Source organism: Phlebotomus papatasi, chromosome 1 (genome assembly GCF_024763615.1).
Source record: "Phlebotomus papatasi isolate M1 chromosome 1, Ppap_2.1, whole genome shotgun sequence".
Classification (NCBI taxonomy): domain Eukaryota; kingdom Metazoa; phylum Arthropoda; class Insecta; order Diptera; family Psychodidae; genus Phlebotomus; species Phlebotomus papatasi.
Window position 1 is genome coordinate 41,613,872 of NC_077222.1, and position 18,368 is coordinate 41,632,239.

At 38.3% G+C, this 18,368-nt stretch overlaps 1 protein-coding gene across 1 annotated transcript; it reads left to right on the top strand.

Annotated features, from left to right (window-relative positions):
- The first annotated feature begins 3,768 nt into the window (after positions 1-3,768).
- On the top strand, positions 3,769-18,334 carry LOC129799753 (AT-rich interactive domain-containing protein 4B). The gene is made up of 5 exons (XM_055843939.1): positions 3,769-3,914; positions 4,055-6,995; positions 10,217-12,187; positions 12,257-12,478; positions 17,921-18,334. Exons 1-5 carry the CDS (start codon positions 3,909-3,911, stop codon positions 18,094-18,096), a joined length of 5,316 nt encoding a protein of 1,771 aa, XP_055699914.1. The 5' UTR covers positions 3,769-3,908; the 3' UTR covers positions 18,097-18,334.
- Positions 18,335-18,368: the final 34 nt, after the last annotated feature.

Genomic DNA, 18,368 nt, shown 5'->3' on the forward strand with positions numbered 1-18,368 from the left:
GACCTCTAGGCCTGGTAACAGAGGGACGGACAACAAACACCGTTACGTGAAAAATCTCTAAACTTCATATTTCCAAAATTCTACCGAATTTCAACCCCATAGGGGTAGGGAATTAAAAATATATATAACTCAAAATCCAATGCTAGAGTCCCTCAAGGAACGCACCTTGGACCAATATTGTTTACAATATTTATTAATGATATCGAAGAATCAGGTATAAAAGAAAAATTATTTATATACGGAGATGATATTTTATTTTGAATTATGGGAAACGCTATGAAGATATGGTCAGATAATCACTATACAACTTAGACAAATTACAACAATTTGTTAGTGTTAATAAATTAATGAAAATTAGACTAAATTTATTTATTTTGGAAAAAAGTAGTAATGCACATTTATCATATAATATGAAAGAAATAAAAAAGGTCCAAAGTTTTAAATATCTAGGTCTTATATGATAATAAAATAGTTTTTGATATTAAAATAAATAACTAATAAATAATAAATTTTATGAAAATTCATAAAAATTACTACCATTGCAGCTCAGGAAAATTGAATTTTGCAGCTTCGTAAACATCTGTCAAAATTTTTGACCACCGAATTTGAGAATTCCTCACTGTTTTGGGTCACATTGTGCATACCGCTCGGGATATTTGACTCATCAAAGATTCCACTGAATAAATTTACAAGAAAATTTTGAAATAGTTTTCACTAAAATCTCGAAGGAAAACACGCACTTCCCCATCAAAATGAGAGTTCATCAGATGTTTTTATTTCACTTCAGTCAAATTAAACATTAAGCCTGAATTTGCTTATGGTAGCTGTGTTTCTTTCATTGCCCATGCGGTGCGTTTTGAGAATTTTTCATCCAATTTGCTTTGTTTTCAAGCGGAATTTTTCACATTTTACTTTAATCACTGGTAATTCTAAGAATCACTGATGTTCAAAAAATATTCTGTAAGACAGATCCGAGACGATAGAGAAAAAACAAGGATTACAATAGGTGCGTACTACTTTCTGATTTGCGCAGTGATGAAACTAGACTGCTTATGGTAGATGTGATTCTCTAATTGCCACTTCGATGTATTTTGAGTATTTCTCATTCAATTTTCCTTGTTTCAAAGTGGAACTCCCCACATTTCACTTTAAATTGGTGGCTGGTCATTTTTAAATCAGTTACGTCCGAAATATGTTCTGTAAGACCCATTGGAGGTGTTAGAGAAAATCTGAGGATTACATTAGGTGTGATTATGAGAGAATCATACCTAACCAAGCTCTTAAAAGACTGTCTGAATGGTCTGAATGCAGGGAAAAATGATTTTCCGAGTGTCAAAAAACATGTGTTAGAAAAATAGCTTAAAATTGATTTTTAATGCGTGATACGTCCTACAAATGTTGAAAACAAGTAGATAAAAGTTCCATCTAAATAGTGATGCTCAAATTTTTGTGTCCGACGGTGTAATGTTTTCGGGGAAAATGAGGCCTACAGAGGTGGGAAAAAGTGGTACGAAGCTGAGTTAACCAGGGCACCTTCGTAAAAAATGCTGCTACATTTTCATTTTCCTGTAGAGGAAAATCCTAGGACTTCCAGGAATTTTGTGAGGCAGAATTGCCCAATAAGTAAGAGATTTTTTTGATATAGTGATATGATTGATTCGGTGTGTGTGGCATTCAGTAAAAAATCTTAAATCTAGGACTCCTTTTTTAATACGAAGCTTCAAAACCTTCCCCTATACTATTTTGTAACGCGGGAAATTTGAAAACACTGTGTTTCTTTTTCAGAATAAAACTTTAATTTCTTTTATAAGGGAAAATTTTTTAATTTTCTAACCATTTATAGAAGAACTCTGGCCAAAAAATACTGTTTGTTAATGAATTTTTATTAAACAGTTGAATCTTTTTGTTTTGACTACTTTTACTCCGCGCGAAATTCTTTCTACGGCTGAATATTCAAAAGATATCTCCTGTAGGTATGCAAATTTTCTCGATGCATAATGCCATTTCGCGCATTTTTTCGATCCCGAAAATGTGCATAATCCCGGGACTGAGTGTAATGTTTTTTAACACTTCGTAGAACCCTAACTAAAAGTGTCACGGAGGGACCAAGTGGCAGCCGCTGCCATTTATCAGATTTTACATAATATTTTAATATTTTTACTTTATATTTAAACATTCGGAGCTTTAGTCAGTTCTTTTCTGGTATCTGAATCAGAAATTTCATCTCCTTGGGTACTGTATCTAAAGATTTTTAACCATTCGATGTTTTCATCTTTATCAGAATCATGGAGTAAGGGAAAGTGGTCTGCCTTTGAATGCGGCAGCATTTGAATGTTTCAATTTTTCTCTTATTTTTCAAAGCAAAAATTCTATTTTATTAACAATAGTTAATAACTTCGCTTAACAAAATGGATTTTTATGGCTCCGGCACACCTTTTAGATCAGGAATTCACATCCCTTTCTTACTCACACGTTCTGAATATACCTATCCCACTCTTTCGAAATCTTCTTCTTCATTTAAACATCAGACCAATTTGAATTTAGTTCAATCAAATTTGGAGTATAAAAAAATATGTCAGACATATGCAAAACGTCTCAGAAAGAAAGAGATGTGAATTTTGATTTCATGGAATTTTTCCGATATAAAAGTTGTGCCGGAGCCATTAGCTTTGGGAAATAAGAGAAAAATTGAAGCATTCAAAAACTGACGCATTCAAAGGCATGTCACTTTCCTCCATAATTCTTCTCAATAATTTGCAAAAACCCTTTAAATTTGTTCTTTTAAGGTTTTAAGGCTCTTATACACTACTAATCAAAAAAATTACATCTGCAGAACGTCAAACTCCTATATAAAATGCAAATGGCAGCAACTGCCACTTGGTCCATCCGAGTGCAGTGTTTTGTTTTTGCAATATATCTACATTAATATTTAATTTTTATTAAAACTTTTATAACGAAAAAATAGCCAGATAAATTCTGCACATATTCAATCAGGCCTCCAGGCGAAATGATATATTCTTCAGTATAAAAAATAACATTGAAAACTAAATTGGCAGCGGCTGCCCCGGCTGCCACTAGGGTCCATCCAAGTGTTAAGTTAATCTTTTTTTTTTAAATCAATTTCAACGATTTTGAATTTAATGGAAAGCCAAGGTCCAGCAAGACATTTAAAGCCAGTAAAGATGCTATTTCTTGGGTATTGATATACAGTAGACTCTTCGTTATCCGGCTGACTGGGGGACAAATGACATTTAGATTTTTTGAATGATCAACTGTTTGTCTATTTTGTGCAGTTGTGTTTGGCAGCTGTCACCCGGATAACGAAGTGCCGGATAACGAAGAGTTGAGTGTAATTATAATTTTTAATTATTTTATATCGTGTCGGGGACAACCCTGCTCCACCTTCTGTACGCCCTTATCATTTAAAAAAGAAATTAATGAGCGTAAGGAAACTTTATATGCATCATATGCATCGTTTTTTGCGATTATCCCATTGTCTATGTGTAAGTGGTCGCTGCTAAGCAACACATTCATTAAATCCTCCAAAGAATTTTTTATGATATCATTAATCAAGCGGAATCGATAATTCAATTAATAAATCACAGAATACTGAAATTGCAAAAAAACAATTTAAAAGTCGTTACCTTTTTTTTAATTTTTGAATTGTTCCACATTTTTTGAATATACGTTCCACGGCAGAGAGCCATCTATTGTTGAGTTTGGCTTCTTTGGAATTCCACCCAAAAATACTGCCGAATCAAGAAGAAGAAGAAGCAAAAGATGACGACCTAGAAGAAGAAGAAGAATAGTGTAAACTTGTTCTCTTTCGCAGTGATTAGGATGTTTTTCCCGTAAAAGTGGCGTTTGTAAGTGATAACCAGAGTTTTGAGCGTTATTTCCTCCAGAAGATGCAGGTGAGTACGGTGAAATTGTGGGGGGAGTGGGGCTTATAGGGGCGGCACCAAGGGCGTCCCAATTTCGCCTGTTTGAAAAAAAGGGTGGCTTGCTTTGTTTTTCATCATTTTGATATTTTGTTTTTTTGCTTTTTTGGCAGCAAGTGGACGATCCCCCGTATTTGTCTGTGGGCACGGAGGTTAGCGCTAAATACAAGGGGGCTTTCTGCGAGGCAAAAGTGCGCAAAGTGGTGCGGAACATAAAATGCAAGGTGGCGTACAAACAGGGCCTCGGTTCCGGAACTGTCTCCGATGATCAGATCAAAGGGGGCTTGCTGCGTGTCGGTGCCACGGTGGAGGTGAAGCATCCGGACAGGAGGGAATTTGTCGAGGCTACAATCACCAAGATACAGGATTGCTCGCAGTATACTGTTGTGTTTGACGATGGGGACATTACGACACTCCGGCGGAGTGCCCTGTGCCTCAAGAGTGGTCGGCATTTCAATGAGAGTGAGACACTGGATCAGTTGCCACTGACGCATCCAGAGCACTTTGGGAATCCCGTTGTGGGTGGCCGTCGGGGCAGGAGATCGAGGCAAATGCAGGATGACAGTTCGGATGATGAGGAAGATGTGGAGAGTACCAAACCGACGCCCCATGAGAAGGAGGAGAATATCGGGAAGGTGGTTTGTGTGGAGAGTACGGACACCAAGAAGAAGTCACAGAAGGAAAATTGGTTTCCGGGTCTTGTGGTGGCACCCACGGCTCAGGACACGGTTCGGATACGCGTGAAGGATGAGTATTTGGTGAGATCGTTTAAGGACGGCAGGTACTACACGGTGCCCAAGAAGGAAGCCACCCAGTTCACGCGGGAACAGGCTCAAAAGCAAGATGGCGTGGCTGTTCAGGCGGCTCTTGAGTACCTGGACAACAATACCCTGCCACCCCATTGGGACAGGGATGCCTTGTTTGGGATATCTGCCAGTTCCAGTGACTACGAGCAGGAATTCGATTCGGATAGTTCGGATGATGAGCCACGGGAGGAGAAGGATCATTTTGTGGCTCAACTGTACAAGTACATGGATGACAGAGGGACTCCCCTGAACAAGGGACCATCCATTGTCAACAGGGACATCGATCTGTATCGTCTGTTTCGGGCTGCCCAGAAACTCGGTGGCTACAATCGGGTCACGAGTCAGAATCAGTGGAAAGCCATTGCACTCAGGCTGGGATTTGTACCGGCTACCACGAGTATCACGAATCTCGTGAAGCAGGCCTATAAGAAATTCCTGCAGCCTTTTGAGGAGTTCAACCGGAAATTGGGCTGTACAATGGTGGCACATCCGCGTGCTAATAGAATCAAGGGCAGGAGTCTGGTGAGGGCAAATTCGGTGGCATCGCCAAAACCTGTAGATCCCAAGGAGACCAAATCCGTCTCGTCGACAGCAACAGATGACTTTGATAACAGTGAATCGAGCTCTGAGCCAACCAAGACCAAGCGGAAGTTGTCCACAAATAGCGGCAATGGCAGTGGAGTGGTCAGGACAAAAGCTGCTGCTGCTGTCGTGGAGAAGATTGAGGAGAAGCCACCCAAGGAGGAGGAACCTGAACCGCCTCCGGTCAAGCCGACGACGGTCAAGGGAAAGGCCAAAGTGGAAAAAGAAGTTAAGGATGAGGCACCACCGGCAAAGGCAGCCAAAGCTGCAGCTGCAACTCCCAAAGAGGATTCCGGAAAGGCACAAGAAACTGCAGTGACTCCCACAAATACCGCCAAGAAGGACAAACCACCGTCCAAGGTGAAGAATGAGGAGAAACGGGGCAGGAAGAAGAAGGATTCCGAAGCTGGTGATAAGACTGATGCCAAGGAGACAAAGAGTGATTCCAAGAAATCCACAGAATCCACAGATGATTTTCCCGTGGAAGTTGGAGATAAGCTCAATGTGTACTATCACGAAGAGACTGTCACGTACGAAGCAAAAGTGATTGAGAAGTCCACACAGAATGGCAATCCCATCTTCCTGGTGCACTACACCGGATGGAATACGCGCTACGATGAATGGGTGCCCAAGGATAGAATCGTGGAGAATCTGACCAATAAGCAGAAACGCACAAAAAGCTCCACGGCAAAAAGTTCACCGGCTGTTGAGAAAGCTCCTGCTTCGATGCCACCGACAAAATCTGCAGCTAAACGGGGTCGAGGAGGATCCCGGAGTGATTCTCAGCCACCAAGATCCACAACACCATCATCCATTACGTCAAATTCCAGCCGGACCAAGAGTCCAGCCACTCCAGCTCAACGGAGAACCACACGAGGGCAGCCACAGAATCTCCGGAGGACATCCAATAACACAGACATCTCCTCCCTTCACACGGAATCCGACACGGATTCCGATGAACCCGTCAAAAAACCCAGTCGAGCTACAACTTCCTTCACAATTCCCGGAAAAGCCGGTTCTGGCACAGTTCCGCAACTTCCAGAGGCCATAGTTCCCGTAGTGGCCATGAGAAATGTCGGCAAGGAGCTACAGGCCCTCAAGGACGAAGAAGAAGCCACCAAGGGCAGAGATTACGATCTCAATCAGATTCGGTCGGAAATGAAGGGTTTCAAAGAGATGAAGTCTCCATCTCCCGAAGCAGCAGAACAATCACCAACATCCAGTTCTCATCATGATCACAAGACCAGCCTGTTTGATCTGTCAGACTCCAATACGGATTCCAGTGAGCAGAAGAGTGATGTGATCAAGGGGAAAGTCACCACAACAACTTCATCATCAGAATGTGATTCCTTCGGTGATGATGATTCCCAATCATCGGAGAAATTGTCGCGAGTGGAGAAGCCACAGGTGCCCCCGGTGAAGGAGAAAATCACCAAGAAACAGACCCAGAGTGAGAAGAAGAAGGAGGCTGAGTTGCTGGCAGAGAAGAATGTGACTAAAGTGGCAGTTAGTGTGGAGAAGATGGAGACAAAGGCATTTACGGGGAAGGGGCAGTTGAAGGGGAATCTCATGGAGAAGAAGAAGGAGGAGAAAGGGGCAAAATCGACAGAGGCAACACCGGCTAAAAAGACTCCAGCAGCCAAGGAGAAGACTCCCACGGCAAAAGGTAAGAAGAAAATAATTTACCAAAAATTTATTAAAAAAAAAACAATAGGGGACGGTGGGACAGTTCCGGGCACCTAAAGTTTTTTTTTTAAATATTACTTCCATTATGATTACTTTTCTCAAACGTTCATTTATCATTCCAAAATTAATTATTTGGATAAATCTAATATAGGGGAGACCGGGGAGGTTTGAAACAGGGATAGTGTGGGACGAGACGATTTTTTTTTCATTTATTATTAAAATAAATGGAATTTAACTACTACTCAATCGTGGGCAACATTAGGATGTATATTGACTAAAAGAATGAATATCCTCAGTTCTATTGCTTAACCCATTCAGTCAATGTACCACAAATACTTGATATAGAATGTTCATATTTTGGGATTAGATTCCTACAGATTAATAGATGAATTTTTTGAAAGGAAAAAATTTTTATCTCATATGAGGGCGCGGGAATTTAAATTCTGTGTATTAAGTCATTACAAACTCTATTGCTTTAGATAGAGTGCGACTATCCAAGAACACCAATTGGGAACTAGAATTCAAATCAGGAAAGAGGAAAGAGGCCAATTTTAACAAATTCGACGAGATGTCGTATTTTCCGTCCGCCATTTTGAGCAAAAAATTTGCATGACCTTCCGCGAAGCAAGAAAACAATAACAAAATGTATTTTCATCTCTGTCGGACTATTTTTTTCAAGAAATTGAAGAACTAAAATTACTAAACATCCATTCCCGACAGCAATTCGGATTAAAATTGCCCGAGAATAAAACATCTAAAATCACTCAATTTGCGTTTGATGTATAATACCATGGTAAGGGATGGGTTAATGTTGCCTACACACTAGACTAGAAGGAATTTTCGTCAAAAATGGCCTTTTCCGGACGGAAACAGTTTTAGCCCCCCATATATTCGTGATCAGGAAGTGGCGAAACACATTTTGTCCAAGTTTGAGCTCAATCGGACGACATGAAATTTTGGTAGGATTATAGTAGGTGAGATTGTTAAGAATCTCACCTAATAAAATGTCAATGTTCCCAAGTCATTACAGGAAGTTCCGGCTTAAAAGAACACGGACAATGCTCGTAAATCGTATAAACTCACAAAAAAATCGTAAAAGTTTGAACGTTTTTACAAACATTGTTCGTAACATGAGCACTTGACGAATATTTCTTGTTATTTTACAAATATTTGTTCATGTGTTTTTTGTTTTTTTTGGCAAAAATTAACGAAAAGAATGACAAAATTTTACGAACTTTTTTTGTGTGTTTACGTTACGAATATTTACGAAATGTTTGTAAATATATAAAAAAATGTTTGTCAAATGATGATGTTACGAACAATGCTTCTGACAAAATACAAACTTTTACGAACAATTTTGCAAAATATTTTTTTCTGTGTTAGATCCAGTAACCGTAATACACTAAGTCCCGGCATTATGCACTTCGGGATTATGCACCTGACGTGATTATGCACAGACAATTATGCAAGTTTTCCTACCATTGGGAGTCAATTTGTGAAATCATTTTTGAAATGCGTCTGAATGTATACTATAATGTGCCGCGGGAAATTTGATAACACTTTGCTTCTTTTTCAGAATAAAACTTTAATTTCTTTTATTAAGGTAAATTTTTTAAATATTCTGGCCATTTAATGAAGAACTCTGTCCAAAAAGTACTATTTGCTAAAGTAGGGGAGACTGGGGCAAAAAGTCACAAATCGAAAATTTTAAAATTCAATATCTTCCAAGATAAATAAAATAGCGGCTTAAATTTTTTTCCATAGATAGCCTCCATAGGTCTTCTTCAATGTCGTAAGTTTTTTAAAAATTGAATAAGGAATATAGAAAATAAAAAATATCGAAATTTTTAACCCTATTTTTGAAATATTTTCCGTGCAGAAGATATCAATTATTAGCTACTTATATTAAATTTGATGCACTGGTGAATATTTCCCAAATTATCTGGATATTCTTTGAATACGAATCCGCTATCTATTTTAGAATTTTACAAAGATTCTTTTCTCCAGAAATCCTTTTATTAAAAATGGCCACTTGGGGTAAAAAGTAACAAAAGGTATAGAGCAAAAAGTAACAAAGACCGAAGCAATTTCTGATGTCTCACGGCGAAAAGAAACGTCATTACCATGTCTCGCCGCTTGTTGTTTGCATTGGTCAAACGATTTGCAGTCTTTTGTGTGTTTTTTTGTAAATTAGCTTAAAATGCGCTTTTCTCGCTCAGATAGAGAAAACGGTGTTTTAGAAAGGTGTAGAAGAATAAATTTCCTATGAACATATGTAATCTCGGTATTTTAGTTATTTTACTTAAATTAACGGAATCCCGTAATAAAGCGAATCAAATTGTGATAGTATCTTATGCCTGATACTATTTGCCCCAGCATTTTTGAGAATGATCACAAAATTACCTTTTAGAAAACGGCTCGATAAATATATTTCCTTACAAAATAGAAGAAAATGACTTTCACAGGTTTAGATCGGTAAATTTCCTATTAAACTGTGCTACAGTAGAGTCTCGCTATAGTCCATATTTGATTTCAAATTTGACACTTGGGTCGCACTATAGTCATAGTCCATGTAATTTTTTAAAATTATCAACGATTTTTAGTATTGAAATTGCTCGACGGCTTCCACTTTCTTTGCGATTGTGGTACATGTCCTTGCTCTCTTCATTGTGGATCACAATTATGACAACTACTTAATAAAGTTTGCCAAAAATATTAAAATAATTATGCATGTCGCATACTAAAAAACATAACCTAACTTAAAATCAGTGTTTTGAAATCAACGGTCGATAAATTGTGGACTATAGAGCGATGGCCTATAGCGAGACTCTACTGTAATTAGAAATTTTGAAGGTGCTCGGGTAGCTTGTAAAAAAAAATAAAATACCCGTTTTGTGACTTTTTGCCCCAGTCTCCCCTATTTCTATTAAACAGTTGAATCGTTTTGTTTTAACTTTTACTCCGCGCGAAATTCGTTCTACAGAAGATTTATTCAAAAGAAAACGCCTGCGGATATGCAAATTTTGTCGATGCGTAATGCTAATTCGGGCGTTTTTTTCGGTCCCGAAACTGTGCTTAATCCCGGGACGGAGTGTAATGGAAGTCGTCTGAATAGCGAAGATTTGTTGAGAAAAGTGGTCCCCAGAGAATAAAATTTGTAGGGAAAACGGGGATAAAATGAAATTAAAAATTGATTTTCAGGTGAGAAGAAGACTCCTGCTGAGAAGACCAAACCCCAGGCTACTCCTAAATCAGCTGAAAAGGCCTCAAAGGCTGCTGCTGCTGCGGCTGCTGCTGCTGCTGCTGCTGCCGCTGCTGCTCAGCAAGATAAAGTCCCCGCTACGGCATCAAAGGAAGCTCCAACGGAGGGAGATGTTTATGAATTTAAGGAACCGGAACCATTTGAATTTGAAGCTGCTAGTGCACCTGCAGCACGAAAAATTCCAACACCAGCTGCTGCCGCTGCTGAAGCCACTGTACCAGCACCGGCAGAGAAGAAGGGTGGGAAAAAGGCACGTCAGGCACCAACGGAAGAGGGAGGAGAGGTGAAGGCAAGTCCAGCTGCGAAGAAGGCCAAGAAGACACCGACAAAAGGTCAAGAAGTTGAAAAGGCGACAAAGCCTGCAAAGAAGGATGATAATCTTGATGCTTTGATTCCTGTTCATTTGATTCCCATCCCAAATGTTAAACAGGCGTCACCTGTTCAGCAACCGGCAATGTCTACAACTCAGGCAGGTCCATCGGATCCCTTTGATGCTCTCAGGAAGAGTCCTAGTTTCAATTTGGCCAATACTTTGAGTAGTACATCACCGGATATTGCTGCAATGTCCTCAGGGCCGGAACAGCCTTCAATATCGAAATTACCAATTTTTACTGATGATAAATTCTCAAAGTTATCAGCTGATGTTAAGCGTCCCCTTGAGGGGGGGTCCTTCAAGAGTCCGGCTTTTGTGAATTCCTTTACAAATGTCCTAGATGCTCCATGTCAATTTGGGGGAACAATTAAGGATGTTTTCAAGGGGAATGAAGATGACAAAACACGAATGGATGCAGCTAAGGATTTGGAAACGGTAAAAAAGATGTTCCTGACATCTGAGTCACCCTTTGATATGGTTGAACCACCGAAGATTGATGTACCATCAATTGCTGATAAGATTCTCATGAAATCCTTGAATACTCAGCAACAAAGTGGCGCGGAGGTGAAAACGGAAGAATCCCAATCATCTCCAGCTGCAGCTTCTGGATCTGGGAGTGCATTGAAGTCACCAGAATTGCCGAATTTGATTAAAACTGAACCTGTTCCAGCTCCAGCTGCGGTTAAATTTGAGATTCCGCCGGTTGTTGTTAAGAAGGAAGTAGTGGAAGTGGCACATCCAAAGGTGAAGACACCAGCAGCAGTATTGGCAAGTTCAGAAGCTGGAAAGGTAGATCCGGATATGCCACCGAAAAATAATGATCTCTGTGAGACAATTCAGAAATTGGAATCGGCCATTCAGAAATCATCAAATCTCAATCGTTTCACTGAAGATTCATCCGATAGCACGGATTCGGAACAGAGGCTGGTGATTGAAGATGAATCCCATAGTTCAGAGGCTGTTCAGGTGAAGGAGGCAGCGGCGGCGGCGGACAAGAAGGAATCGCAGCAGCCAGTGAAAGTGGAAAAACCTCTGGCAGTTCCTCCCTTGAAGGTCGATAGTATTACATTGAAGGAGGAGAGTTTGTCATTTGCAACGAAATTCCAGGAATCCCTGTATGGGATAAAATCTCCAGAACATCCAACTCTTGTGCCCAAACTCACGCAAATCCAGCCAGAAAAGGATCCATCGGCGGCAACTCTCAAGTCTCCTCCGACTGAAGATGTCAAACCCGATTTGACGTGCAAGGAGTCCTTTGATGATTTCTTCGTGGAAAAGAAGGAGGCACCATCTGAAGGTGGTGGTCAGATAAATGAATCAATCAGTCTACTTCTCTGCGAAGAAACTATCCCATGTAGTCCAGTGGCAAGTGGACATCTTCGGGAGGCAGGCGAAAGTGCAAAGAGGCTTCACAATCCTCATCCCATAACAGCTGACATCAAGCCCGTTCCCATGGACATTGAGACGACAGAAGTGAAGGTTGAACCTCAAAGGACACCCAATAGTTCCCCTCGGGATTCCATTAGTCCGGATGATAGTGAGTATTTTTTTTTCTGCCGTTGCCTTTCAGGAAGAGATCACTAAGCTGATCATTTCATCCTTGCAGGACATGAAGAGACGGGAACCCAGAAGAAACGAAGGCGAGTCAGGAAATCATCAGAATCCGAAGCAACGTTGCCCAAGAGACGAAAAGCAGTCACCAGGAGAACGGTGACTTCGACGACAAATGGATCAGATAGTGAGGATAATTCTGATCCCAATACAGTCCATAGGACACATTTGAGAAGATCTCCCAAGCCATGTCAGTACAATTTCCTCGTGCAATTAGGTAAGTTAATTCATTTATCATTTTTTTTCTTTTCCTGAAAAGTTTTCTTTTAACGATGACAAAAAAAGATCTTTACGTTAGAGTGCTTTATTTAGAAAAATATGTAAATGTCCTAATTCAAAACCATTTCCAAACGCTTTAACTTTGGCAGAAGATACAACACATTAAGGTCATATTATTTCTGAAGAGAATTACATAAATTTGCTCCTTTACTCTTCTAGATTATTACTGTTTAGTGAAAATTCTTTAGATATAGGGTAAGTGCTCATAATTTTGGACAGTTTCTAAATTTGGACACTTTGAGGGTAAAATTGGACACTAAAAATAAATTGATTAAAATGATGGATTTTTATTCTAATATTTGATGAAAAATGAATTCTATCTAAATATTTGTTCTTTTTGGAAGATTTTGACACTAAATACGTTAAATTTTGAATATGATTTGAGTTGAAATTGCTTTGTTGAAAATTCAGTGTGAGCAATTGCTTACGAGAAATATGACAGAACTTCGTGGCTTACTTCAGTCTTATTTAGTTTTCGTGAAGTACTAACAAAGTTTGTTCGCTGTTTTTGAGTGATATTATTGAATATTCATTGAATTTTGTGTTGATTCACGTTACTGATGATTTGTACATTTGACCTGAAGTGAGATTTGCCTTGTGAATTATATTTTTCGTGTGAAAAATGGGAAATTTTTTAAGACATTCACCAGTGAGGTGATGATTCTTATTTTGGACAGGTGTTTTTCTCACGAAATTTCGTGAAGTTTTAGCTTTTGTGATGACTAGGTTGGACAAATGCCTGGAGAAACAAAGGAGCATCATCTCTACGAAAGAGATGTAGCGAGAAATGCCTTGAAAGGCTCCCGGAAAGGTCAGGGAATGAGCGAATCTGCACGTACTTGGAGTATCGAAGTCAACTCACTTTAACGAATGATATGGAAAGTTTCCGGGCTTCTGTGACATTCTACATTTCCCTTACATGAACAGGAAGAGGACTTGGTAAGATTGGTTCATCAAATGAAGAGCAATGGGCATCCTATTGAGGCGGATTAGCTGTCCAAATTTACAGCCAAGTTGTCCAAATTAATAAACAAGTTGTCCAAAATAAGAGCCAAGGTCACCTCTACTTATCAATTCATTTTTAAACGTATTAAAACTAATTTTAATAAAAATAAGACATTAAATAGCTTGCTAAGTTTCTAAACAACCCTTCTGAAAAGAGAGTAACAAGAAATGTCAATTAGTATAGAAAATATCGCACTTCAAACTTGGAACTTCGATGCTTATAAGCAGACTGTCCAAAATTATAAGCACTTCCCCTAATTTGAAATCTTCTTAAATACAAGAAAAATATGCGAGTGTAAAATGTTTCTATTGGAAACAAATTAATCCAAATGGAGACTAGGGAAAGTTTCTAATTGGAGACAAACAATGTAAGTGAAACCGCGACGAAGGACTTCCAAAACCTTGTTGAGTTGCTCCTAAGTGCACGATTTGTTCTTATTCCTGATCTTTTCTCCTTTTTCATCTAAAACAATAAGAAAATCTCCCCAAAAAAATCATATTTCCGGGGTTTCCTATTGAAGCATTTGCAGACACTTAAGAAAAATATTGCTTCCTGCTCTTTTGCTCTTTTCCTTTTCCTTTTAACATCACTCACTTCTCGTCTCATTCTTTCTCTTTTTCCATTTTCCGCGGAATATCCACATTTTCTGTAGTTGTTGTATTGCCGCTTTTCTCTTGTTTCTGATGTTTCCACTTGCGCTCCTTCTTTTTGACTGTCTTTTTTTCCTCTTTTTTTCCTTTTTCTTTCTCTTTTTTTTCTTCCACCATGAATATTATTTAGTACGTTTATGTCTCTTCCTTTGTGACTCCATTTTCCTGACTGAACCAGTAGCAACAACACGTGCTCTCTCTCGGAGCCCGTTGCCACTTATTGATCCTATGCCTATCCTTTGTGACTGCTTCCTTCTTCCTTACCAGGTCAAATGATGTTTTTCACCTATTTTGTATTTACTTATGTATATATTTATACTCGATTATATGAGTTGGCATATATGGTCTGTGATCCAGGGTTTCTGCCGTTTACCTGGTGAGGCCGGTCTTGGTAAGTCGGCGGCAGTCGCAACCAGAAAATAGGTATATGGAAAATAAATATCTTATCGTTTGGAGCAAAATTAACTAAATAATGAAACTGTGGTATGGAAAATATATAAATATAATATTTTAGTACTGTATTTATCATGAAAACAATGACGTTTCCATTTAGAGTAGCGAAAAATTTCCATTTGGAGCAGGTTTTGAATTAGCTTAATTTACCCTAGACTCTCGCTCAATCGCTCAATTGAGAAAGCTCAATCGGTGGAAAAAATTTGTTGACTATTTTCACATTTAATTATGATGGTAATTCGTTCAAATTCGCTGTAGTTCTTCCTATTTTATCGTGATTCTTTATAATTCAGCGCTTTTTGTGGAATTTACAAAGGTTTTGATGCCCAAATCTATCGATAAACCGGATGACATTTTGCCCCATATTCCCGATTGAGAGAGAGTCTACTGTATTGGGGGACATCGAAGACTGGAAATCGATATCTCTTACCGTTTAAGCTCCAGAACAGTGAAAAGTTGAAAAAAATACGATTGTATAACTGCTCTCTCTTTGAGTTCGAGCAGTAAAATTATACTCCCTCCGTTCCGAAATAAGTCGTACGTTTGGGGAAAAATTAGGGATTAAGGAATGGTTTCAGAGAATGTTTTTGTTATTTGCAAATATCTTATGTATGAACTATCCTCCATGTTCAGGGATAATATGGGGATCCTTTCACGATGGTAAGTTGAGGAATCCATATATGTTGAAGTTGTCCATTTTTCGCGTTTTTTTCAAAGAGCTCCGGTAGATAGTTAATTACTAAAAAATGGACTGTGATTAACATTACAGGCTAGAATTTGTTCTAAATTTTTAGTATGCACAAGTAGAACTCAACAGTTATTACTGATATGACATTTTTTATATCTCAAATTTTGCAGAATGAGCAATAAAAAGAACATCCTTTTTTATGTGTTCGAATACCTGGGTGCAGAATGGTGAGAGATACAGACTTGGGACCTTCAGAGGACCCCTCATAAGTTAACCCTGGGACCATTTATATGTTTCTCTAAAACATATCCAGAATTGAAAAAAAATCGCACGACGTGTTTTCGAGCAATCCCGAAAAACATAATTTTGGAGGGGAAGGGAAGGGGTGTTGGCAAAATGAAGGACATATTAATGGTCTCAGGGTCAACTTATGGGGGGTCCCCCGAAGGTCCCAAGTCTGTATCTCTCACCATTCTGCACCTATTTTAGATTGAAAATAAAACTCAAAAAATAAGACATTCGTTCCTCAACTTACCATGAAGATTGGATCCCAATTTTAGTTCTGAACATTAACAATAGTCCTTTGGAAGAGATATTGTTGATACACAAAACTTTTACCAACAAACTTTCCCTTAATCCCATTTTTTTCCCAAACGTATGACTTATTTCGGAACAAAAATTTTTCCCAAACGTACGACTTATTTCGGAACGGAGGGAGTATTTTAGCCTCTACACTTTGTGAGAAATCTTTGTCAAATGGAGCATTTTGACGTATTTTTGAATTTTGACATACTTGCTTCAATTCAAAGTGCTTCATTTTGAGAAAAAAATTCTCACAATCCTTGCGTTCAGTTCCTTGCATTAATATTGTTCCCGATTTGAGAGCTCTCTTCAGTTGAGGTTTATACTGTGTCGATTTGAAAGTATATCAGACAGAACTTACCCAAAAATCCGTTAAAAGTTCGGAAATTTAAACCGACAAGTTGCACAAAAGTGTGTACAGTTCTGTCACTCTATATGCACACTCTCTATATGCACAGCTTTTGTGTCGGTTGCATTCAAAATCAATTTGTTTGCATTTTGACAAAGTAATAAAGAAAATTATTTTCTTTGTAACTAATTTTTCTCGTTTTTAATTATCTTAATTTTATTTTTTCTGTCTCGTATTATAGTTAAAATAACACGGGAAATTCTAGAACAATAAAAAAATAATAATTTATTAAAAGAAGGAGAAAAACCGTTGGGAATTTCAAAAAAAGTTGTGCATATTCAGAGAGAGAACTGTCAAAAAAAGTACCCAAACTGTGCATATAGCGAGACAGCACTGTAATTTCATTAATATGACATTTATTGTAATGAAATTGAAATTTAAATACTGTGCTCGCTCTCTAATCCGGATCGGCGTAATCCGGACGAGTTTTCAACGGTTGTATATAAAATAATTTTGAAATTATGTATGCATGTCTGTTCACCAATGAAAATGAATTATCTTAGAGTTTTGTAGGGGCCAAATGTCTCTTACCAAACTTAAGGTCCCCCGACCCCCTGACCCGATCTATAAGGATCCAAAATTTTGTTTTTAAAATGGCCATAACTCCGGTTCTAATTGTCAGAATTTAAAAATGAGGGCGTTTTGGAAAGCTCTCGTGCAATACCACTTTCTCTTCCAACATCACAAGTTCATAAAACCACCTCTAGGGGCGCTATTATTAAAGAGAAGATTTTTCAATTTTCTAAGTTAAATAACTCAAAAATTCCTTTGCGCATTGGACTGAAATTTTAGTATGTTGTAGCCGCTGATTATACCTATCAAACAAAAAAAAAACTTAAGTCTATCAATAACCCCTGACCCGAGCTATAGGGGGTCAAAGTTCGAATATTGACCGGCATCTATCTCCGGTTCTAATTAACATATCGACCTAAATTTTGGGTTTTTCGTTTGATCTCGATGAGCACTTTCAGATAGATGTTCAAATTTGCATGCATTCCGAGTTAGCTCACATTGAGAATCTCACCTACATAAGCCGGTTAGGATTATCTGTCCTTTTCATTTCTTTCTGTTTCTGCACCATTTGTTTGATAATAATGATTGGGTATCCAGCTTATATGGCTTTTCTGTTGACGATGTGAGGTTCGGTATGGTGTAGGAATTTCAGAGATAACAAGGATATGAAAATTTTCATTTTTTTTCACAAACTTGAGCAAAGATTTCTGCATTACGTCTTTAACTTCAGTTCCAAATCGAATTTGCAGCCATACAAGTTAGCATACAAAAAGAATCTTACGTACATTAGGCTGATTTATACTTACTACTGATTTTTATTATGGAAAACTTACTGCTCGAAACTTTTAATTTAATTTGGTTCAGCTCCATCGAGTCGAATGATTTAACTATTTATTATATCTGTGCATTGCTCGGAAGCATTCCTCTGTGATTTCGAAGGTAGAGTTTTCCTCTTCATTGGAATTGAAATGAGATTATAGGTAGATAAAAACCGTATAGATAAACGTTAAGTTTGAAGCCAGTATTACATTTCATTAGAACAAAATCATTTGAAACCTGTTTATTGGTTTCTTCTGCAGATCCAGCCCTGAATAGCAGCCAGCGTATTGCGATTTTGAAGAAGAAGATCCAGGAATTGCGCAAGACGTACAATCAGATCAAGGCGGAACTGGCCAGCATAGATAGGCGCCGGAAGAAGCTTCGACGGCGCGAGAGGGAGAACAAGAAGAATCAGCAGAAGGCTGCGGCAACATGAATTGCCGGAAATTGTACATACAAATTGGAATTACTTTGTGTTGTAAGTAATTTTGATTTTTAAGTTTTTTTTCTCTTCTTTTTTTTTAATTTTGTGAAAAAGAAATAATGAGTTTGGTGAAGCATTGAGAATTTTATGCGATTCTCTTTATTATTATTATTATTATTATGATTTTTTTCACCTTTAACTGTAACTTTCTATGCAAAAATCAGTGAAAATAAATTTCATGTGCTAGCTACTTTGTTGAGTTTCTTAAGAAGTTTCATGGGAAT